This window comes from Cheilinus undulatus, linkage group 2, assembly GCF_018320785.1.
Source record: "Cheilinus undulatus linkage group 2, ASM1832078v1, whole genome shotgun sequence".
In the NCBI taxonomy this organism is placed as follows: Eukaryota; Metazoa; Chordata; class Actinopteri; order Labriformes; family Labridae; genus Cheilinus; species Cheilinus undulatus.
The window spans coordinates 2,577,040-2,602,566 of NC_054866.1; the positions used below are offsets into that span (position 1 = coordinate 2,577,040).

Genomic DNA, 25,527 nt, shown 5'->3' on the forward strand with positions numbered 1-25,527 from the left:
TCAGATCAGTTTTTCTGCTGTTGCCTAAATGAATACAAAAATAATCAAAGCTGAACACAGAAATTTAACTGAGAGTCGCAGCTGTATCCTGTGTCTTCTGTGAGTTAGCTAATCAGTGTGATGCATGATAATGGTTTTTACTGTTATCCAGTATGCCGTTACTTACAAATGAACCTGATACCAATACTTAAATGTAGTTCAGAAGTACAACTTCAACCATTAAAGTGTAAGGAGTGATCATGATGAATAGAGAAAAAGACTTCAGCTTTTGAAGGTCTGTTGGTCCATCCTAAAACTCCCCTTGAGGCTTCCATAGCCACTCCTCCATAAAGCTCAGATCAGTGGAGGGCTGCAGTGACGGGTGTCCTTCTGGAACTTTGTCCCATCTCCACACAGGATCTCTGGAGCTCAGTCAGAGTGACCATCAGGTTCTTGGTCGCCTCTCTTACTACAGCCTTTCTTCCCTGATCACTCAGTTTTGACGGCTCTTGAAGAGTCCTGGTTCAGCCAAATTTCTTCCATTTGCAAACCATGCAGGTCATTGTGCTCTTGGGAACCTTCAGTGCAGCAGACATGTTTTTGTATCCTTCCCCGGATCCGTGCCTGTCAGTAATCCTGTCTTTGAGCTCTGCAGTTCCTTTGACCTCATGGCTTGGTTTTTGCTCCGGTATCATTGTCAGCTGTGAGTTCTTCTACAGAGAGGTGTGTGCCTTTACAAATTATGCCCAACCAATTTTATTTACCACAGGTGGATTCTAGTCAAGGTGTAGAAACATCTCAGCAAAGATCAGAGAAATGGGAGCTAAAGTTACAGTGTTGTTTAAAAGACTTTCACTAATACTTTACAGGCACCCGTTTCAGTGTTTCAGTGTGATTTTCTTACAGTTAAATCCCTGGAATAACTTCTGTTCACTGGATGTTTTCTCTTTTTCTCACCATTGTCTGTAAACCACAGAGACGGTCCTGATGGTGTGAAAATCTCAGTAGATCAGCAGTTTGTGAAATACTGTCTGGCACTAGCAACCATAACACATTCAAAGTCCCTTAAACCCCCTTTCCCCCATTTTGATACTTGGTTTGAACTTCAGCACATCATCTGGACCACGCCTGCATCCCTAAAGCATTGGTTGCTGTCATGTGATTGGCTTGTTAGATATCTGCATGAATGAACAGTTGAACAGGTGTACCTAATAAAGTGACTGGAGAGTGTGTATAGGATAAAAACTGTAAAAATGGTTTAGAAAGTGGATTCAATAAGAAATAAGAGGTTTCTATTTCATCATATTTTTCATATAACCTGCTTTACCCCCAGTTTCCAGTCCCTATAGAAATAAATGCATGCACACACACACACATAACTTCACATCAGTGTTGTATATTATATATATTTACTTCATGCACAATGCACAAGTACACATAACATTCATCTGGTTCAGCTTAAACCGACCATGTTGTATTGATGTAACTGAATATAACGACCCTATCCACCTCAAAACAATTTTCCCTCTCTTTACATTGATTAATCTTTCCATTATAACAAATTAGTGCCGTGACATCCGCCCCATGGAGTTTGGCTCGAATACAGTCCTTCACTCTGGATTAAAGAAGGTTCACTGGAGCCGACAGCTGTGTTTAAAGGATCGGTCTGGTAATGCTCAGAATCCCATTTTCAAAAATCCAACGATTGATCATGCTTAATGTAAGTCAAACCACAGCTCTGCTGACTATATAGGGAACATCTTTCATGGCTTATGGGTAATATCAGTCAAAAGTCAGTCTGACGTTTTCCACATGGTTCTAACAAGCTGATAAGAGATGTTCACTTTTATGTTTTCAACCACAAAGATCAAACATCAGGCTAAATATATTTGTGATTTAGAGGCGTGTAATAAAAACCATGGTGATGGTAAATGAAGCCAAACCTAGCAGGAATAATCCTCTCCAGTTTTAATTTTCTTTTTTATATCAGTGTGTTTTTGTGAGTGAACATGCAGCGGTGCAGAAAAAGGACTTCTATGGTTCTTTACCTTGACCTCTTAACTCCAACATTATTCACCTCAACCTTAAGTCAGAGAGGAAATCTGTGGCACATATGCAGAAATTCCCTCAACGCTTTCTTAAGAAATCAAGGGATGAACACATAGTCAGTGATTGTGACCGATGATATAGAACTTCCATCCTTCTGCTTCTACTTATCCGGAGTCCAGTCACGATGGCAGCAGGCGATGTCAACCCAGACATCCCTGTCCCCCCAATATTTTCCAGCTCCTCATGGGGGATTCCAAGGTGCTCCCAGACCAGATGGGATATATAATTCCCCCAGCGAGTTCTGGGTCTGCCTTGGGGTCTCTTCCCAGCAGGATGTGCCTGGAAGACCTCCACAGGAAGGCGCCCAGGAGGCATCCTGATCAGATGCCTGAACCACCTCAAATTCAACAAGAAGGATAGCACCATATGGGGCTTTTCCACTACATGGCGTGGCTCGGCTTGACTTGGCACAGCAGCCCAGCGCAGCAGGGGGTTTGCTTTTCCACCCCAACCAAGCTACCCGTTTGAGGGTGCGTCTACAGCTGATGACGCAGTTGTTTGAACCCTCCTCTACACGCCGTCTGATCTGATTGACTTTACATCGTTTTAAAGCAAAAATCAAACTGTAGACTGACAGCGCTGCAAGCGGCTCTTTTTACTTTCTCTCTCTACCTCTCTCTCTCTCTCTCTATCTGGGATCAGTAAACATACAATTATTCACGCTTATCATTGAAAGGAGAGAATTTTCCTGCATATTAGTTAAAGAACAGTCTCCTGATTATTGATTTGTGGGTCGCTAAAGAGCAGAAAATGAACACAATCATATTTTTGGATTGGGCAATGAGAATGGCATGCTTTACTAGTGCCAGAATAAATTAAAGACAGACTCTGTCATGGGCTAAATGTTTCAAACATCTCCAGCTTTTTTTTAAGTCTAGAATTAATTTGTCTTTAAGAGGGGGAAAGGGTCAAACTTTTGTTATTAGTAGGTGCAGATAAAGATGTATTCCTGGATCTGCGCCTGGTCCTTCCTGATCACACTCGTCAGTGTGGGAATTCCAGCTGTGTGCAACTATCAGACCATGGTATGCACAAAAATCTGGAGTTTGGTCTTGTGTGATAAATATGTAAGTCATACAGTGAATGCTGACACCACTGTAACAGAGTTATGGACAGCTGGAGCAGAGGCAGGAAATCAGACCCTGTCAAGTGCTTCGACGTCAGCGCAGAAGGTGGGGCTGGCCTGCTTTGAGCACGGCGCGGCACAGCGCGGCGCGGCCAAAACTAGTGACAGAAATGCAAATCAGCATGGCTTGGTTTGGCTAAGCACAGCCGTAGAGGAAAAGCCCCAATAGACTGTAGAAAAAATTGGACAAACCCTGTGTGACGTCAGCCATCTTACAATAGGCAGACTCAAACAGCTCTTGAAGCCAATCTGCAGCGACTTCCATATAGAAATTGCGGTCTCAACTGAACTTTGGCTCAACCTAACAGCCTGCTCACCAAGCTCGACTTCCTGTCAGCTAGCTAGCTAGCATTCTGGTTGACAGAAACGTAGCTTCTGCCTGTCTGCTATCTGTCAATTAAGTGAGACCAGCCAATCAGTCCACAGTGAGGTTTTTCCTAAATGAAATCTAAACCATTGTGGTACAAAAAAATTCACCCCCATACAATGGGAGCACACCTGAGATTTTAACTTACATAATCTGATCAGCTCATCCTTGAGTCAGATTGGACATTTGTGCAGAATGTGAAGAAAATCCCTCAATCAACAGTTATCTCATTCAAAAGCAAGAATGAACATCAGGGCCAGAGATCATAAAGAAAGTCTGACATGCTTGATATAACATTTATGAGCTCAATTTGAACAGGAGGCCCATTAACACTAAAATAATCCTTCAAAATGTTCATGAGATATCACATTCACAAGCATAGGAATAACATGAGACCCAGTGTTCGTGAAAAATTACAACAAATACTCTACATACATCTTGTTCACAAGCAAGGGTTATTAACATGAGGCTCAAGGAGCTTGAGAATTTCCTCAAAGCATTCTTGAGGTATCATGGTTGCAATAATAGGAAGAACATGAAGCCTAACACCATGAAAAACATCCTTCAAATCCATTTATTTTCTATATCGCTTGTCCCATTGGGGGTCACGAGGGCCTACAGCCTATCCCAGCTGTCATTGGGTGAGAGGTGGGGTACACCCTGGACTGGACAATCACAGCACTGACACATAGAGACAGACAACCAGGCACTCTTACACTCACACCTACTGCCAATTTAGAGTCACCAATTAACCTAACGAGCATGTCTTTGTTGGTGGGAGGTCGCTGGAGTACCAGGAGGGAGGCCACGCATGCATGGTGAGAACATGCAAACTCCACACAGAAAGGTCCTGACTGGGAAGCAAACCAGGAACCTCCTTGCTGTGAGGCAACAGCGCTAACCCCTGCGCTGCCATGCAGCCCATCCATCACTATGATTAAGCCAAACGCCCATGATGAAGATACTGGATTTGCAGGCAACCGATTAACATGACTTGTTAAATCTTTTCTGTTCATCCTTGAGTCAGAGTGGACATTTCTGCAGTTCGAAGGAAATCCCTCAAAGCTCGCCTTGATATTGCATTGACATGATTGTCCTGGATGGGCATGCTAAGGGATGGATTATTATTGCCAGCCTGGAGTCCTAATAGTCTTCTGTACTCGAGGCCCTCAAGAAGTACAAAAGCAGTCTCAAAGGTAAACACACAACTGCAATCAGTCCAGACTGGATTAAAACATTAGAGGGCATGGAACTGTCTCCAGGCCCAAATCTTGCACCAATGGCAGACAAAATCCTGTTTATATGACCTCTAAACAGGATTAAAATCACTGATCCGTACATGCATTATTAAAATGTCATCATTCCCCATGGAGGCATTTGTCTCTGTCCCATTGAGGCTCATAGGACACAAATCATACCTGCTGACTGCTGAGTAAAGCTACACCTCTGTAAATGAGTGTGTATGTGGGATAATGGGGGAAATAAAAGGAGAGAGGGCAAAAGGAGATGTATTCATACCATATCATCAATCAGCCTCAGCCACCTTGTCAGATTACAAACTCATTAAAGCCCTCCTCCTGTCTCTGTGTACCTCCCTTTAATTCTCCAAAAACTACATGAACAAATAACACTGCCACCAGTTGTTTGGGGTGATTTTCTCAAAGAAAACATTTCCTAACAAAGCTGTTCATCATGTTCTCTTACCTTCTATCACACAGTGCTCTGGTATGGGGATCTGCTGCACCATGTCTTTGCAGAACTCCCTGATGGTCTCCATATTGTCTCTTAAATGGGTGAAAAGTCTGTCTGATTCCTCCGCCTCCTCCGTCTCCCTGCTCTTGTCTTTGTTTTGGCCTCTACCAGCCTCTTTGACCCCACGGTCTAAAGCAGCGGTGACGGGCATGGAGCCATCATCTGTCGGTTTCCTCTGTGTGGGTGCAGCTTCCTGGTCTTCAGACAGCAAATTCACTAATGTGTTTGAGAAGATGGTGTCAGGGTTTTGGTCCAGACCCTCCCCATCATCTCCTATCTCTGAGTTAATGGAGCGGGAGCGCACAGCGTGGAGGGCGAGGCTCTTTGACCTAGACCAAAGAAGAAGAATACAGTCAAAGTGGTGCAAAAATGATCCTCAGGACTCCTCTCCTGAAGCCAAGTTCGGATCAAAGATTTGCAACATAACGACTAGTTTAGAAGGTCACTGAACTGCGCTGTCGCAGCTCAAATCAGGCCGCCTGATGCTGCTGCTTTGTGATTTAATTTGGCAAGTCCAAGACAGCTGGTTTTAGAGTGTTTCAGGTCGAGTTGTTCTGATCCCGGTATCAGAAATATTTCTGATACTGCTTAAAATGCAGGTATTGGTATCAGCGAGTACACGAGTTTATGCACCAGTCTGATATTGTTTGGTTTAACTGGTTCAGCTTTATATTTTGCTTTGTTTAGCCATGCTTAATATTTGCCCTGTAAACCAGAAATCAATTCTTCTTCGCTGCTGGAAAACACTGCATGCACAAGCTACCGTTTTAGAGCAGCGAAGAAGAACCAAAGGACCCACTGCAGCAGCAGTGAACTCCTGAAGTAAGGTGAAGTTTGCTCTGATAAAGATGAGGCAAAGAGACAAATGTGAAGCCAAAGTAAAATCCAATCCAGCCTCTGACTGTTGTAGCATCACACTGAGGACTGAAATGAGGACTCAGGTACCTGAGCACCACTATACACAAACCCACCTGTTGAATCTCATCTCTCGCCTCTCCTCTCTGACGGCCTGGCTCAAGCTGTAGCGCCTCTGAGGTGGCGGAGAGTCTCCCACCACCTCCTCCGCTCCCCCATCCCCCTCCCCCAGTTTCCCATCAAAGGCCTGGATCTTCACCTGCATGTGCTGCTCTGACCTCCCTCCTCCCGCACAGGGTGGCACCTCGTCTGGCCTGTGAATCACAGAGAGGGGCAGGGGGTGGGGTCACAGGTGACGGGCACGTGAGATGAAGCTGGACCGAGGCCTCACTCCCTCCCTCTTTCTTTGGCTAGATTTCCGGTAATTCTCACTTCTCCACAATGCCTGGCTCTGTTTCTGCTTCTCTCCACCATGTGCCCCCTCTTAACCCTGTTTGTTGGCCGCAGTTCACCTTCTCCCCTCTCTCTACTGCTTTGTTTCCTCTGTCTGTTCCTCTCTTTTGATCGCTCCCCCAGACTAATTATTCCCTTCAGTGCTCTCTCTCACTCTTTTTCTTGATTTCTTCTTAAGTGGCCTTTATAACTTCATTAAACAGTCCACTTGTTGCTGACAGAGAACTTCAAACTGGACTGTTAAAGCATTTCTTCTCTCCTCACCTTTCTCTCGCACTAACAAAACACCCTGCCTCTCTGGATCCCTCGTTCCCTCAATCTTTCCTCCACTAGACCCCAAGCAAAGTGTCCGGAAGCCTCTGATCCGGCACATGCTGTTCTTATTTCAGAGAGAGCTGAGCATGTCAGCGGCCCACGCTGAAGCCAGATGAAACCAAGTCATATTTTCACATTAACACACCAAGGCAAACCAAACTCACACACTCACAATCTGTGCTGCTTTATGAAACACTTTCTATGGCTTCCATTCACTAATAACAGAGCCGGGCACATGCCTATTAACCTGGGCTTGCTTTTTTTATTCATTTTTAACATGCTAACCTCTTAAACCCTGCATGTACATATGAGGACATTACATTTTGGTTTTCTTACAACATAGTGATTATTTCTTTCTCGATAATCTTTTGAATAATTGTACAGAATTTCAGTTGAATTTAAGTAACTTGCTTGAAATTTTGGGGAGATTTGCAATAAAAATTTCTGGAAGTCTCACAGATATTTGGGGAAAATTTGGGGGTGTTTCACAGCAATTTGGGAATTTTGTTTTGAAGTTTTGGGGAATTTTTCTTGAAAATTTTCATGCATTTATCATCAGGCATGCCCACAGACCAGTCTGAGCCCCTGACAAACCCAGAGAATGGGCCCTCTCCATCCTGGCTATAAGTTACTTCATTCTGAGCTGAAAAGAGTCAACCATTATCTGGTTCTGATTATTTATTCATGCCACTTTTTAACCCCTTTTTATCCCTATGGCTGCCTATTATACAACAGGCGTGGCATATGCCACATTTGTTTTCATATCAAACAAATTTTCACCACTGTTTGCCCATTTCTTGCTACTTTCTTGCCACGATTTCTTGATTCAGTCGGTCTGGTAGTAATCAGGTCTTGGTGTGGCTAATAAAACTAAACTCAGCTTTCCAAAACTTGTGGTTAATCACAGTTAAGTCATGATTTTACAAGGAGGTAATAACCTTTTCACATAGGGCCAGGTAGGTTGGGATGTTTTTTTTCCTTGATAAATGAAATCATCATTTTAAAATAGCATTTATTTACTCTGGCTATCCTGCTCTGTCTAAATGTGTTTGATGGTCTGAAACATGTAAGTGTGATAAATATGCAACAAAGTAAGAAATCAAGAGGGGGTGTAGAACCACATTATGTAATAACCCTAACCATAGGCCTTAGTGTGGGCTCCAAGGTATGCCCTACCCAACTACCTTGCCCTAACTCTAACCGCTTAGTGGCTTATGCCTAAACCTAACCCCCCTTCAGGGCTCTAGACTAAACACCTGACCTTAACCCTAGGACTTAAGGTGGGCTCCAGGGTATACCTTACTACCTTGCCCTAACCCTACCGCTTAGCGGCTTACAAAATGTGGCGTTATTACATAGTGAATTGAAAATTTATTACATTATTACATAATGCAGCGTTATTACATAATGTGGCGCTACAGAGGGCAAACACTTTTTCACAGTACTGTATGAATGAAGTAGTTAAGGACCCAAATAACAAACCTTTTAGCATCAGAAGTAAGTTAAATGCGTGAGCTGAAACATGTTTCAAAACTCCTGGCTGCTCTCTGTTACACAGAGATCAGATCAGCAGGTTTTTAGGCTCACAGCCTGTTTGGAGCAGGATCAGTGCTGACATATTTTATTAAACTGAAACTGATACTTCATCAGCAGTCTGAATTTCAAAACATTTAGGAAATGGTTTAATCACAGCTGTGTGTGGTTGGATGGATCTGATTGGAAGGATAAGTCCAGAGTTGATACCAAAACTGTTAAATACTGATTTGGGAATTTTAAGCAGGACTGGCTTGGTCTTTTTAAGCAACAAGTTTAGAAAATAAGAGCTAGACATTTGAAGAAGCTGTAATTTCACCAGTTTTCACCAGTTTTCAAGTTTATCTCGGTGTAAATGCATCTCTTCAAACCTGCAGTGAGTCTCTGCGCTCTCCTCCAGTCTCCTCCCCAGCAGTCTGGCGATAGCGGTGAACGAGTTGCTCATCCTGTACAGGTCTTTGCCGCAGCCTCCCAGCACGGACGGGTATCGGTCGGTCAGAGCTCGGATCTCCAGCAGCAGAGTGTGGTGGAAGCTGTGCTCCATGCTGCCCAGGAGGGACACCAGGTAGACCAAGGAGCTGTGAGCACGAGCCTGGAGAACAGAGGCAGAGATGAGGAAGAGGATGAGACTAGAGGGGATGGATCTGGTCCATGCTGGTCTATCTATAAGACAAAAAAATAATGAAACAAATGCAGACAAGGTGAAGTTTGCAATCATCTGATCCCAGTGACACACAAAGGTCAGATGGAGGACAGGAAGTGAAGAACATTGGTTGGAATCATTGGGAATGGAGGAAAGTTGGCAGGTTCCAGGTGGACCTGTATTGCATGCTTCGCATAACCGCTCATCAGTGAAGAATCAACACATAAAGGCACCAGATTAATCTGCTCAGAGTGAGGGTGTCAAACTGAAGGCCTGGGCCCAAATCCAGCCGGTGGCTCAGCTATAACTGGCCTGCAAGTTCACATCATACCGTCATTATAACTTGGCCAGCACTATCAGGTCTGCAGATTTCCTCCAGTATAAAAAATTAAACTGAACCTTATATCCTCATTAAGTCATAAAAATTGGAAAACATCAAATTGAAAAGATAAAAAGTCAGGAATTTTGGAAAAGAAAAAGATTTTAGGTTTTGCATCGAAATAAATTGACTCAAAATTTTGATTTTTCTTTTTTATTTCATCCTTTTCAGCTCATAGTTTTTGTTTTATCTATTAATTTGACATTTTGGATTCACAATCTTACATTTTAAGTTATTTTGACCTCTTACCATATTATTTTGAATTTTATCTTCTTTTGAACTTTCTAACTACTAGCCTTTCTTTTCAATCTCATATTTTGACATTTAAAACTCATGATTTAGACTTTCTTTATTATATATTTGACACTTTAGATTCACAATTTAAAATTATAAACAATATTTTTTACCTTTTTTAATTATTTTCAATATTTCTCATGTTTTGACCTTTCCAATTCAAACTTTTTTTGTTCTCATAGTTTGAACTTTAGACTCACAATTTAAAATTTTGCTTTTATTTTTACCTTTAAATTAATGATTTTAATTTTTTTTCTCATATTTCAAAACTTGAAAATCATGATTTTGACTTCATTTCTCATATATTTGCCTTTAAAAAATATCTTCCAATCTTAATTTCATGTTTTGACCTTTTAAACTAATGAGTTTGAATATTTTAAATCAGATTTTCAGACTTAAAATGTATCATTCAGGCATTTATTTTCAAAATGATTTATCATCGTGCTAAGTTTTTTATTTTGATATATTTTATTTCTGTTGAAAACGCAAGTTCTCAGGTTAGACCTAAATCTAGAACCTGTCCCCTGCTGTGATTGAGTCTGACGTCCCTGGCTAAGAGGAATGAAGGCTGGCAGAGCTAGCTCCTAATGTTAGCCACCTTAGCATGCCCGCCGCAAATCATGTAGCTTAAATGTAACCTGACATGCCAGATGGATTTGTTTCACACATCCATCTGGAAAACCTTCCATAGACAGCATTAGGGAAAGGGCAGAGCCTTTGAAAAAAAAACTTGGAGGGCAATTGGATGAACATACTGTCTGTCACATTTTTACAGGCCAACCAGAGCAACAAACCAGGGATGTCATCAAGGTGCGCCACTACGGAGCAGTACACTACTTTTGCCATTTTTGAAAAGAAAACTCACTGCTGTTCTTTGTTCCTTTTTTAACAAAGAAATGTCATCAAGTTCTGATAAACCGGTGCTTTAGCAGCATCCATGCTAATCTCTTCCTCCATAACTGCACCAGCTCTTGTTGCTGCTTGCTTATGTCACGACTCCGCTGCGCCCAGAAGTACTGCCCCTCGACACTGATTGGTCCTGTCACTTTCTAACCGGCCCCAAACGGTTCAGACGAGAGCTTTGCAAGATGGATTCTCCAGCGAGAAACAATGGTCTTTAATTATATAAGGTGTAGAAACCAGCCTAGATTTATGATAAATGCATAGGCTGAAAAAGTCAGTAAAATTTCCCTGGGACTAACATGTTTACATGCATGTTTTTTAGTCTAGTTTCATTAAGACTCTACTTTTTCTAAATGCAGTAAACTTACTGACTGTACGGATAAATTCCTATCTGATGTTGGTATTTCTGATGCTGTGGTTGTTCAGGAGAGTACTCCAAATAGCTGAAAATAGCACCAGTTCTGTCTTATGGAGCATCTCGAAGTACCTAGGCATGCAGACTGTTTCTACAAACATTTGTGGAAGAATGGCTCGCTCTCAGGAGCTCAGTGAATTCCAGTGTGGTACTGTGATAGGATGCCACCTGTCCAACAAGTCCAGTGGTGAAATTTCCTCACTCCTAAATATTCCACAGTCAACTGTCAGTGGTATTATAACAAAGTGGAAGCCATTGGGAACAACAGCAACTCAGCCACCAGGTGGTAGGCCACGTAAAATGATGGAGTGGGGTCAGCGGAAGCTGAGGTGCAGAGTGACCTCCAAACTTCATGTGGCCTTCAGATTAGCTCAAGAACAGTGGTAGAGAGCTTCATGGATGGGATTCCATGGCTGAGCAGCTGCATCCAAGCCATACATCACCAAGTGCAATGCAAAGCGTTGGATGCAGTGGTGTAAAGCACGCCACCACTGGACTCTAGAGCAGTGGAGACGTGTTCTCTTGAGTGACGAATCACTCTTCTCCATCTGGCAATCTGATGGACCAGTCTGGGTTTGGTGGTTGCCAGGAGAACAGTACTTGTCTGACTGCATTGTGCCAAGTGTAAAGTTTGGTGGAGGGGGGATTATGGTGTGGGCTTGTTTTTCAGGAGCTGGGCTTGGCCCCTTAGTTCCAGTCAAAGGAACTCTGAATGCTTCAGCATACCAAGAGATTGTGGACAATTCCATGCTCCCAACTTTGTGGGAACAGTTTGGGGATGGCCCCTTTCTGCTCCAACATGACTGTGCACCAGTGCACAAAGCAAGGTCCATAAAGACATGGATGAGAGAGTTTGGTGTGGATCAACTTGACTGGCCTGCACAGAGTCCTGACCTCAACCCCATAGAACACCTTTGGGAGGAATTAGAGCGGAGACTGAGAGACAGGCCTTCTCGTCCAACATCAGTGTGTGACCTCACAAATGTGCTTCTGAAGGATGGTCAAAAATTCCCATCAGCACACTCCTAAACCTTGTGGAAAGCCTTCCCAGAAGAGTTGAAGCTGTTATAGCTGCAAAGGGTGGACCGACGTCATATTAAACCCTATGGATTAAGAATGGGATGTCACTTAAAGAGGGGGTATTATACTTTTCCAGTTTTTAAAACATAAATATAAAGTCACAATGTTTGGTGTCCATATTTCACGTATGCAAATTTTCAAACCGCAAGATAAACATATGCGGCAGTAATCTTAGAATTAGCGTGTAAACTGATGGAAACGGTTCATTGAAAATCTCTCTGAGATGGAGCAAACTAATGAGGTCATCACAATAGGATCTCCTGACTGGTTCGTGGTCCGCCCGTGCTGCTGGCAAAGCGGAACAGACCGCCCCCACAAGGCCTTTTAGCATTTAGCATTGAGCAACACAGTAGTTAAACACTTACCAAACAGATAACGTCCTGCTCTGCTGCTGGTTTTCTTCCCCCTCTCTCTCCAAACCTTTAGGGTCAGACTCTGGGTCTAACACATATCAACATTCACCATAATTTACTCAGGACGGGTTTTCAGAACGCCAGTGTGAGAAACATGAGGAGTGTTTTGAGCTGTAAACCATGTGAAGCTACTATGTGTGTATCAGAGAGATGGTGTAAAGCCTTGAAAAAAGGCATAATACCCCCACTTTAAGTTCATATGTGAGTCAAGGCAGGTGAAGGAATACTTTTGGCAACATAGTGTACCTGTTCAACTGTTACCTATCTAACATAACTATCTAATCAGCCAATCACATGGAATTAACCAGTATATTTCAGCTTGTAGACATGCATCAGGGCGTTGTTAATGACTGTCATGTTGTTCAACCCAATTTCTGACCCTAATATTTGAATGTGGCAGCAGAAACTGAGTCGTATCAGACCAGGTAACATTTTCCACTCTTGTATTGGTTCATTTTGTTGAACCGTAGAAAGAGTTTTCTGTTCTTAGCTGACAGGAATGGCACCTGATGGACTTCTGCTCTATAGCCAAAGAACATTCATTTGCTTATTAAGATAATTTTGTTAAAAGCCTCTATCCTGTCAAACCTGTTTCTGCACGGACTGATAACCGCAGAGAAGATGTTCACATCCTCCTCTGACTGAAAGACAGTCTGATTGATGGGACAGTAAGACCTACAGAACTGCCCTGTGCTTACAGAGCCTCAGCCCGCCTCATAACCTGGACAGAAGAATGCATTTGCTGCACAGTTTGAGCATGTTTCACCTCCAAACATGCCTGTGAATGTTTCATTTATATGAGGAGGCTACAACTACCAGGAAAGACAGGTCCTGACTCAGCAATGTAACCACATGTCAAACAGGTATTTAGAGGATTTTAAGGTCCAATACTGAGAGTAAGTGTTGACATGCCTGAGTCCTGCCACCAAAAATGAGCTGTTTTTAAATACAATTTTGTAAAAATAGTTTAGAAATACATCCAATGGCTGTATGGGATATAAAATAGCATGGTGATTTCCTCAACTCCTTAGTGTAAATCTTATTCTTTATGAGGAATGTGGAAGGCATTTTGAATTTTGTGTCATTTTTGGGGTTTAACTCTCTGTTAACCAGTATCACCATAACAGCGATAGACAGGATGAGAAATACGATGCTGCTGGGTTGTCTGTCCATTAGTCTGACTGTATGTACTTAGTCTGTCTGAATATAACAGAGAGCTTTGAGGGATTTCAGGGATTTTGCACACGCACAAACTTTGCATGAACACATCATCCCAAGGATGAGCTGATTAGATTTCGAGCTTTGCAAAGATTATCAAGATATTCATGTCAGTCTTCTGGTGGATCCATCTTGCAAAGCTTCAAGCTAGAAACACTCGTCGGAGAATGGCTGGACCAATCAGCATCATTTGAGCAGAACGAGGCAATGGCTATGGGAGTCATTTGGTTTTACTGCGAGCCTGTGCACAGTGGCAGCTGATGAAGAGATCAGCGTGGATGCAGCTAAAGGAAGTGGGACAGCCATTAAGAATGAGTATGAAAAGAAACATTTGTACTTAAAGGAAAGTTAGTACTTTACAGCTCTAAATGGACCCATACACAGCAATCATCAGAAGATGTCCACATTCATTGATCCCTATATTACACAAAACAGTGATTTTCCACATATCAGTCGATCTACTTGGTGTGGAGGCGATCAATATCACAATTTACTCAGTCCTGCAGACCTCCTAGTGCCGTCCAACCAGACAAGGTACTAGACAAGAGTCTAGAACTGAGCTATGAGGCTGGCTGACAGTGTTACTTTTGACAGCGATTTTTCATTTTAGTCTTTTGGTCACGCTTTCTATTTTAGTCTAGTTTTAGTTGACGAAAACTCAAGAACATTTTAGTCTAGTTTTAGTTCAGTTCTTAACTTTTAGTCCAAGCTTTTATTCTCTTGCTGAAATCTGGTGCCTGATGTATGAAATGACTCTTTTATGTTAGCCATTGTAGCTAGCTCCTGTTTGAGTGCCAGTTTCCTTTCCTCCATTCTTGTCATCATTTAATCTTCATTTTAAAAGCCAAACTGGAACCAAATGAAGAGCAGTTTAGGAGCCACATCAGTGTTAATTTTGTCGGCTAAAACTATGACAAAAAATGTTCATGGACAGCCATGAGAAAGACCAGACTAAGACTGGCCAAAAATAGATCTTTGGTGACTAAAACTGACTGAAAGTAAGTTTAGTTTTCGTCAAGATGACTAAAACTAGACAAAAATGTAATGTAATTATCACCAGACATTCGAAGTCCACCGTATTTCTCCACTGTGGGTAAATCTGTCACAATATAATGCATCTGTAGCTATTCTGCCTCTCAGCTGTAGTGTAGAGAACACTCTACCATGATTTGGTACCAGATTTAGGCAAGAGAATAACTGCTTGAACTTAAAATAAAGACTAAAATGTGACAAATTTTTATGGACTAAGGCTAGGCTAAAACTACAAAGAGTAGAATTGACTAAAATGTGACTAAAATGAAAAATAGCTGCCAAAATTAACACTGAGCTTAACAACCAGCTCCACTGAGCTGAGCCAAGGGATCTGGATCTCTCAACAGTGACAGATTTCCTGTTTTCCTGTTGAATGGGACAACATGTCTCCACCAGAACAGAGCGACAGGTTTCCTCACATCCCAGACGTTTACAGACTGTTGTTAAAGACGAGATGCTACACGACGGAAAACATGGCCTGTCCCTATGTTTGAGAAGTGTTGCTGCCATCAAATTTAGTTCCTACATCTGACATGACGTTAATGTTCTACTGTGAATAAAATATGAGTTATGAGATTTGACAATCACTGACTTCTGTTTCTATTTACATCTTTAAACAGCAACCCAACTTTTCTGGAATTGAGGTTGTACCATATCATCTGTTAGACTGTTTTATTCTTTTTTCATGTACATTACATGGTATAAAACAGTGGTTCTCAACTGGTGGGTCGGGACCCAAAAGGGGTCGCAGAGCAGTTTTCAGTGGGCCGTGACTAGGTGTCTGAATAAAAAGATGGTGGCAAAAATCCTCAAGTCCTTAATGGACATGCATCGGTACCTTTTATTTTATCCTGTTTTATTGTGAAATTGGGTGAACTTAAATGTTTGATCAACATTTCAACTGGTCTATCTCCTCTTCTTGCAATAATTGGCTACTTTTCCCATGATAATGTCATTTTCTGACACAGAATGATGGAGAAAGAGGGAATAACATGTGTCAGTTTGGTCCAATCATGACCCAAACATGCTTTGTAGAAAAACCTTTGGAAAGTCGGGTCACGATCTGACGTAAGACAGACTGGTGGGTCCTGAGGCTGGACCAGTTGAGAACCACTGGTACAAAAGACCTTGATCTTCAGTAAATGTGTTCTAAAAGTGTTTTTTAAAGCTCAAACTGTTTTGCTTTTGGACATGAGACAACACCTTTAAACATTATAGGCTGAGAATTTGCAGCTGTTACAGTTATCAAGCTAGAATGCAACATATTGAAGTTAAAAGGCTGCGTGTTAATATGAAGACCATTTACATGTTTAATTGTGCAGAAAATAATTTGGCCTTGACCTGAATTGTTGAACCCATCAGAAAAAAAACAGGAAAATTAGGACAAGAATAAGAGGCTTTGTAAAAGTTGTAGAAAAAAGAGACTGGCTCCATATGTCTGAAATCATACATTTTCATGATGGATCATATCTCTGACAGGTCAGATATGGATCCAGAGAAAGGGATCCAGTCTTTGTGCCTCCAGTACACAAACATCAAACTTGGCTCCCTCATTGCCAGCGCTTGATTATCTTCCTGACAGGAACTGTAGAAGCCAACCTCCTCTGGCAGTAGCACATGTTTGTGTTCAGGAGATAACGGCTGAAAAACTCCAACTAAATATTGAATGACTCACAAATAAAAGAAAAGGAGAAAGGAAAACACCTCCTCGCTCCAGTAACAGTCCAGAACACCTCTCTGACCTGCTGGTTTTTCTTCTTCTCTTGTTCCTCAGTCGTTTAGTTTCCCCTGATTGCAGATCAGATCTCTGATCTCATCTTCCTTTGGAGCAGCGGCCTGGCTCACAGCTCGCTCCCTAACAAGCCCCATGGAGAAACCACCGTGTACTGTAACGTGTGTGGGCTCTTTCATAGGGAGTATTAATTTTGTGTGACAACAACTATATGTGTGTGTGTATTAATCTTAATATGACTTAAGGGAGAGATGGTTTAAACCCTGTAAGTCACAAATGCATGTTAACAAAGACAGGAAGTGCTGACATCTTTAAAAAGGACGTCAAAAACTAGCTTGGCTTCATATTATTTGTTCTTCTTTAAAACTGTATGTAAAACCATGGATGGCGTTAGTCTTTCAAATATTGTTATGCAGCCGATTCAACCATCAATCCATTCATTCTTATGGGAATCTGTGTGAAACTCCTCCAATCTCTAAGGCTTTCCTTAACGATAAGAACAGGACAAAGTAATATTATTGGTGTCAAATGTCTGGGTTTTTATTTTAATTGAAAGGTGTGGTAATTCGACAGATGTGCAGTGGGTCCTGGTCATGGTGAAATGGTGCTTTAGGCTCTTCTTTAGTCACATCAGCTCACATAATGTGCTGCAGCATCTGCACACTGTAGCACTTCACCCAGCAGATGCAAAAGCTTCTGCTTATTGTTCATACTGGTGAATGCCTCTCGATTGCTGACAGTGAGAAAGCACAGCTCTGTTTCCAACATGTGTTGGCTGTAGCTTTCTGCACCTTCATCTTCTCTCTTTCTGCACCTTCATCTTCTCTCTTTCTGCACCTTCATCTTCTCTCTTTCTACAGCTTCATCTTCTCTCTTTCTGCACCTTCATCCTCTCTCTTTCTGCACCTTCATCCACTTTCTTTCTGCACCTTCATCTTCTCTCTTTCTGCACCTTCATCTTCTCTCTTTCTGCACCTTCATCTTCTGTCTTTCTTCACCTTCATCTTCTCTCTTTCTGCACCTTCATCTTCTCTCTTTCTGCACCTTCATCCTCTCTCTTTCTGCACCTTCATCTTCTCTCTTTCTGCACCTTCATCTTCTCTCTTTCTGCACCTTCATCTTCTGTCTTTCTTCACCTTCATCTTCTCTCTTTCTGCACCTTCATCTTCTCTCTTTCTGCACCATCATCTTCTCTCTTTCTGCACCATCATCTTCTCTCTTTCTGCACCTTAATCCTCTCTCTTTCTGCACCTTCATCTTCTCTCTTTCTGCACCTTCATCTTCTCTCTTTCTGCACCTTCATCTTCTTTCTTTCTGCACCTTCATCTTCTCTCTTTCTGCACCTTAATCCTCTCTCTTTCTGCACCTTCATCTTCTCTCTTTCTGCACCATCATCTTCTCTCTTTCTGCACCTTAATCCTCTCTCTTTCTGCACCTTCATCTTCTCTCTTTCTGCACCTTCATATTCTCTCTTTCTGCACCTTCATCTTCTTTCTTTCTGCACCTTCATCTTCTCTCTTTCTGCACCTTCATCTTCTCTCTTTCTACAGCTTCATCTTCTCTCTTTCAGCACCTTCATCCTCTCTCTTTCTGCACCTTCATCCACTCTCTTTCTGCACCTTCATCTTCTCTCTTTCTACAGCTTCATCTTCTCTCTTTCTGCACCTTCATCCTCTCTCTTTCTGCACCTTCATCCACTCTCTTTCTGCACCTTCATCCTCTTTCTTTCTGCACCTTCATCTTCTCTCTTTCTGCACCTTCGTCCTCTTTCTTTCTGCACCTTCATCTTCTCTCTTTCTGCACCTTCATCTTCTCTCTTTCTGCACCTTCATCCTCTCTCTTTCTGCACCTTCATCTTCTCTCTTTCTGCACCTTCATTTCTCTTTTTCTGCACCTTCATCTTCTCTCTTTCTGCACCTTCATCTTCTCTCTTTTGCACCATCATCTTCTCTCTTTCTGCACCTTCATCCACTTTCTTTCTGCACCTTCATCCTTTTTCTCTCTGCACCTTCATCTTCTCTCTTTCTGCACCTTCGTCCTCTTTCTTTCTGCACCTTCATCTTCTCTCTTTCTGCACCATCATCCTCTCTCTTTCTGCACCATCATCTTCTGTCTTTCTACACCTTCATCCTCTCTCTTTCTGCACCTTCATCTTCTCTCTTTCTTCACCATCATCTTCTCTCTTTCTGCACCTTCATCTTCTCTCTTTCTGCACCTTCATATTCTCTCTTTCTGCACCATCATCCTCTCTCTTTCTGCACCTTCATCTTCTCTCTTTTGCACCATCATCTTCTCTCTTTCTGCACCTTCATCTTCTCTCTTTCTGCACCTTCATCTTCTCTCTTTCTGCACCTTCATCCTCTTTCTTTCTGCACCTTCATCTTCTCTCTTTCTGCACCTTCATCTTCTCTCTTTCTGCACCTTCATCTTCTCTCTTTCTGCACCTTCATCCTCTTTCTTTCTGCACCTTCATCCTCTCTCTTTCTGCACCTTCATCTTCTCTCTTTCTGCACCTTCATCTTCTCTCTTTCTGCACCTTCATCCTCTCTCTTTCTGCACCTTCATCTTCTCTCTTTCTGCACCTTCATCATCTCTCTTTCTGCACCTTCATCTTCTCTCTTTCTGCACCTTCATCTTCTCTCTTTCTGCACCTTCATCCTCTCTCTTTCTGCACCTTCATCTTCTCTCTTTCTGCACCTTCATCCTCTCTCTTTCTGCACCTTCATCTTCTCTCTTTCTGCACCTTCATCTTCTCTCTTTCTACACCTTCATCCTCTTTCTTTCTGCACCTTCATCCTCTCTCTTTCTGCACCTTCATCTTCTCTCTTTCTGCACCTTCATCTTCTCTCTTTCTGCACCTTCATCCTCTCTCTTTCTGCACCTTCATCTTCTCTCTTTCTGCACCTTCATCCTCTTTCTTTCTGCACCTTCATCTTCTCTCTTTCTGCACCTTCATCTTCTCTCTTTCTGCACCTTCATCCTCTTTCTTTCTGCACCTTCATCTTCTCTCTTTCTGCACCTTCATCCTCTTTCTTTCTGCACCTTCATCTTCTCTCTTTCTGCACCTTCATCTTCTCTCTTTCTGCACCTTCATCTTCTCTCTTTCTGCACCTTCATCCTCTTTCTTTCTGCACCTTCATCTTCTCTCTTTCTGCACCTTCATCTTCTCTCTTTCTGCACCTTCATCTTCTCTCTTTCTGCACCTTCATCCTCTTTCTTTCTGCACCTTCATCTTCTCTCTTTCTGCACCTTCATCCTCTCTCTTTCTGCACCTTCATCTTCTCTCTTTCTGCACCTTCATCTTCTCTCTTTCTGCACCTTCATCCTCTTTCTTTCTGCACCTTCATCTTCTCTCTTTCTGCACCTTCATCTTCTGTCTTTCTTCACCTTCATCTTCTCTCTTTCTGCACCTTAATCCTCTCTCTTTCTGCACCTTCATCTTCTCTCTTTCTGCACCTTCATCTTCTTTCTTTCTGCACCTTCATCTTCTCTCTTTCTGCACCTTAATCCTCTCTCTTTCTGCACCTTCATCTTCTCTCTTTCTGCACCATCATCTTCTCTCTTTCTGCACCTTAATCCTCTCTCTTTCTGCACCTTCATCTTCTCTCTTTCTGCACCTTCATATTCTCTCTTTCTGCACCTTCATCTTCTTTCTTTCTGCACCTTCATCTTCTCTCTTTCTGCACCTTCATCCACTCTCTTTCTGCACCTTCATCTTCTCTCTTTCTACAGCTTCATCTTCTCTCTTTCAGCACCTTCATCCTTTCTCTTTCTGCACCTTCATCCACTCTCTTTCTGCACCTTCATCCTCTTTCTTTCTGCACCTTCATCTTCTCTCTTTCTGCACCTTCATCCTCTTTCTTTCTGCACCTTCATCTTCTCTCTTTCTGCACCTTCATTTCTCTTTTTCTGCACCTTCATCTTCTCTCTTTCTGCACCTTCATCTTCTCTCTTTTGCACCATCATCTTCTCTCTTTCTGCACCTTCATCCACTTTCTTTCTGCACCTTCATCCTTTTTCTCTCTGCACCTTCATCTTCTCTCTTTCTGCACCTTCGTCCTCTTTCTTTCTGCACCTTCATCTTCTCTCTTTCTGCACCATCATCCTCTCTCTTTCTGCACCTTCATCTTCTCTCTTTCTGCACCTTCATCCTCTCTCTTTCTGCACCATCATCTTCTCTCTTTCTACACCTTCATCCTCTCTCTTTCTGCACCTTCATCTTCTCTCTTTCTTCACCATCATCTTCTCTCTTTCTGCACCTTCATCTTCTCTCTTTCTGCACCTTCATCTTCTCTCTTTCTGCACCATCATCCTCTCTCTTTCTGCACCTTCATCTTCTCTCTTTTGCACCATCATCTTCTCTCTTTCTGCACCTTCATCTTCTCTCTTTCTGCACCTTCATCCTCTTTCTTTCTGCACCTTCATCTTCTCTCTTTCTGCACCTTCATCCTCTCTCTTTCTGCACCTTCATCTTCTCTCTTTCTGCACCTTCATCCTCTCTCTTTCTGCACCTTCATCCTCTCTCTTTCTGCACCTTCATCCTCTCTCTTTCTGCACCTTCATCCTCTCTCTTTCTGCACCTTCATCTTCTCTCTTTCTGCACCTTCCTCTTATAGCTTTTCTTTTCTGCATCTTTCTCTTCTACCTGTCTGCACTTCCCCTTTCTCTCTTCCCCATTTATGTCTTCCTTCTCTTTGCTAATTACTCTCTCCTTTCTTACCCTGGCACAGCTGCAGCAGATGGCAGTTCAACATGAGTCTGGTTCGGCCCAGGCTTTCTGCCTGTTAAAAGAACTTCTTCTTTGCCACTGAAACTTTGCTAAATGTTGTTTAGTGTTGAGCTCATTTTGAATTTATGTTGGGTCTTTCAGTATCAATAATCAATAATTTTTCTCACTTTTAACTGTCAAATATGAATTCTTTAAGCTGCTAGAATAATCTGATTAGACCCTATCAGCCAAAATGATGATAAATATATATATATATATTCTCTCTGCGTCCCCCAGACATCTCTGCACGCGCCATGAAGTGGTGCAGCTCCGTACGTAAATACGTGTGTGAGCGCTGCACCAAGACCAAGTGCTTATCTCTCATGTCATAGGACAGCGTGTGTCCAGGTTAGGAATACATTTTCAGTTATAAACTATTTGTTTTATTGTTATGAGAGGAATTTTTACCATTTTTGACGAGACCTGGAGTTAAACACACGTAGGATTTATAAACTATGTCCCGTTTAAACGTTAATGATCAAGACCATAGCTGCATTTCTTGTTGACACAAAATTAAATCATATGTAGATAAATTTAGTTGGTGTTAGTTTAGCATTACACATTTTTTTAATTAGTGATTAAATCAGGCTGACATTGAACTGAATCACCAAAGTGAGATACGATCTCTGCGTTTGTGGCCGATGGACTGTTACGCAGGGAAAGTATTTGCTATCCTGAGAGCAGCTGTTTTAATCCCACACAGGGAGAGAAGTTTGGTTTTAAAAGGCAAAAACCTCTGACATTTAATAAGGCTTGAGATGCAGAAAACCTATCAGAGGTGCGAGAAGGGCTGGGCTCAATGAGAGTCTGCAGCTGTGCACAGTGGTTAAATTCATCTTTAACAAAATAATCAGTATTAGATTAGACAATAAATCCTTTTCCTTCAGTCTTAAAATCATGCAGTCTGTATCAGCCTCTTTTTGGAAAGCATATTTGCAGAGTTGAGGTGATGAAGCAGTCTGCCATGTGTCTTTTTACGATGTTCCTCCCTGCTCTAAAAAGAGTTCAACATACCATATCTAGCTCATTTATTGCATAGTATTATGACCTTTCCTTGCTATAGTCATAGAAAGATCATGATAAATTAGTGAACATGTGTATTTTAAACACCTAAGAGGGTAAAAATCAAAAATTAATAATTTTTTTTAATTTCCATCTTTTTCCCCAAATGTCTCGCGGGCCTAATGACACCTGCTGGTGGGCTGGAAGTGGCCCGCAGGCCGCTATTTGAGGATCGCTGATCTAGTTATTACACATACACACACATTAGCACACAGGTGTTGAACTCAAGGCCCGGGGGCCAAATCTGACCCTTGAAACAGTTAAATCCGGCCCGCAAGATGATCTCATATTTCTGTTCTAACTGGCCCATCAGTCTGACGTCTGCAGATTTCCTCCAGAGTAAAAATGTGAACTTATCCTGATGATTTAAGATAGCCTTGTTAAATCACAAAATCTGAAAATGTAAGGAGTAAAAATATTTAGATGAAAAGTCAGGAACGTGGGAAAATAAATTAATGTGTTTTTTAATTTCACATTTTCAATTTAGCATCTCACAATCAGGACTCAAACTTAGGACTGACTTTTTATTTCATACTTTGAGCATTTCAACTCATAATTTTGACTTCTCATATAATATTTTAAGCTTTAAGATTCATAATTCTAGTTTTTAAGTGATATTTTGACCTTTTTACCCAATTATTATGTATTTTATCTCATATTTTCGACTCCACACTGACTTCATAATCCCATAGTTTGACCTTTTAGACTCACAATTTAAAATTTTGAATCATATTTTGACTTTTAATTTCATGATTACAAATTTTGTTTTGCATATTGACCTTTTAAACTCATGATTTTGATTTTCTTTCTTATATATTTGCCTTTAAAAAACAGTATTTTTCAATTTCAATTTTATGTTTTGACCTTTTTGAACTAATAAATTTACTTTTCTCAGATTGTGAGCCTTTGAACTTTTTAAATGTCAAAATCATTTATCATCAGTGCTAAGTTTTTTTTTCATATTTTATTGCTGGTGAAACGAGGTTGACAGTTTATGGTTAAAAATGTGACCCTGTTAGGCCCTCAGGTTAGTCCTGAATCCAGAATCCGGCCCCTGCTGTGATTGAGTTTGACACCCCTGCATTAGCAGAATAACATTACACAGATTCACAACATGGTCAAACTAGAGCAAGAAGTTCCTTGCTCTTGCTACTGGTAGTTTCTACCAGGATTCTGTCCATCCATAAAGAAATGTACCTCATCCTGTACATTTACTAATCTACAGACAGCAGTCACATAAAATGAAGTGTAACAGTTGGTCCTCATTCATGGCTCATATACTTTTTATATCACACATTAGAACATCCTGTTCTGCCTCTATGCCAGCTGTTTAAACTTTTTTGGCTTGTTCTGCTTTAAAACATAGAAAATTTAACTTTGGGACCTTTTTTAAATTTTATTAGTTTTATAAGCTTTGAGAAATCGTCCAAGTGTTATTTTGAAGACTTTGTAGACCTGAAGAGGGAAAAATCGATCCAGTATTTTGCGAAATAATGATCTGCTGTGACCCCTTGAGGGAGGCCCGACCCCCTCGTTCAGGAACAGTTTGAGGATGATGCACGATGTTAACAGCTTTGAAACCCTGCAGCCTTTCACTTTTCTATCATTTCCAGGAGTTTTCCAGAACATTTTCTGAGACAAATTAACTGATATGATAGTGAAATAGTGTGCCTATACAACACTGTGTTCCTTTCTGTGAAAGTCTCATTCAAAAGATGCACACGTGCTCAAAAATGAACGATAAAAAAAAAAAAAAGTGACTGAAAAGTATTCAAGTAATCGAAAGTATTCTTTGAATGTTTTACCCTTTTATTGATTTTCTACAGTTGCAAGAAAAAGTATGTGAACCCTTTGGGATTTCTTGGATTTCTCCATAAATTGGTTATAAATGTGTTCTGATCTTCATCTAAGTCACAACAATAGACAAACACAGTCTGTTTAAACTAATACCGCACAAAAAAATGATATGTTTTCATGTTTTTATGGAAAAAACATGTAAACGTTCACAGTGCAGGGTGGAAAAAGTATGTGAACCCCTTGGCTAATGACTTCTCCAAGAGCTAATTGGAGCCAGGAGTCAGCCAACCTGGAGTCCAATCAATGTGATGAGATTGGATATGTTGGTTAAAGCCGCCCTGCCCTATAAAAAACACACACCAGTTTTGAGTTTGCTGTTCTCAAGAAGCATTGCCTGATGTGAACCATGCCTGGCACAAAAGAGCTCTCAGAAGACCTACGATCAAGAATTGTTGACTTGCATGAAGCTGGAAAGGGTTACAAAAGTATCTCTAAAAGCCTTGATGTTCATGTGTCCACGGTAAGACAGACTGTCTACAAATGGAGAAAGTTCAGCACTGTTGCTACTCTCCCTAGGCGTGGTCGTCCTGTAAAGATGACTGCAAGAGCACAGTGCAGAATGCTCAATGAGGTGAAGAAGAATCCTAGAGTATCAGCTAAAGACTTACAGAAATCTCTGGCACATGCCAACATTTGTGTTGACAAATCCACAATAAGTAAAACATTAAACAAGAATGGAGTTCATGGGAGGACACCACGGAGGAAGCCACTGCTGTCCAAAAAACACATTGCTGCACGTTTGAAGTTTGCAAAAGAGCACCTGGATGTTCCACAGCACTACTGGCAAAATATTCTGTGGACAGATGAAACCAAAATTGAGTTGTTTGGAAGGAACACACAACGCTATGTGTGGAGAAAAAAAGGCACAGCACACCAACATCAAAACCTCATCCCAACTGTGAAATATGGTGGAGGGGCCATCATGGTTTGGGGCTGCTTTGCTGCCTCAGGGCCTGGATGGATTGCTGTCATTGACGGAAAAATGAATTCCCAAGTTTATCAAGATATTCTGCAGGAAAACTTAAGACCATCTGTCCACCATCTGAAGCTCAACAGAGGATGGGTGATGCAACAGGACAACGACCCAAAGCATAGAAGTAAATCAACAACAGAACGGCTTCAACAGAAGAAAATACGCCTTCTGGAGTGGACCAGTCAGAGTCCTGACCTCAACCCGACTGAGATGCTGTGGCATGACCTCAAGAGAGCGATTCACACCAGACATCCCAATAATATTGCTGA

The 25,527-nt window shown here is 41.6% G+C and overlaps 1 protein-coding gene across 1 annotated transcript in view; it reads right to left on the reverse strand.

Annotated features, from left to right (window-relative positions):
* The window catches only part of veph1 (ventricular zone expressed PH domain-containing 1), a 177,176-nt gene that overhangs the window by 62,847 nt on the left and 88,802 nt on the right, over positions 1 to 25,527 (reverse strand). The window contains exons 6-8 of the mRNA XM_041812953.1: positions 8,861 to 9,081; positions 6,305 to 6,502; positions 5,286 to 5,662 (exon numbers count right to left, since the gene is read on the reverse strand). Coding sequence (XP_041668887.1) covers positions 5,286 to 5,662; positions 6,305 to 6,502; positions 8,861 to 9,081 — 796 coding nt within the window. The remainder of the gene's footprint in view (positions 1 to 5,285; positions 5,663 to 6,304; positions 6,503 to 8,860; positions 9,082 to 25,527) is intronic.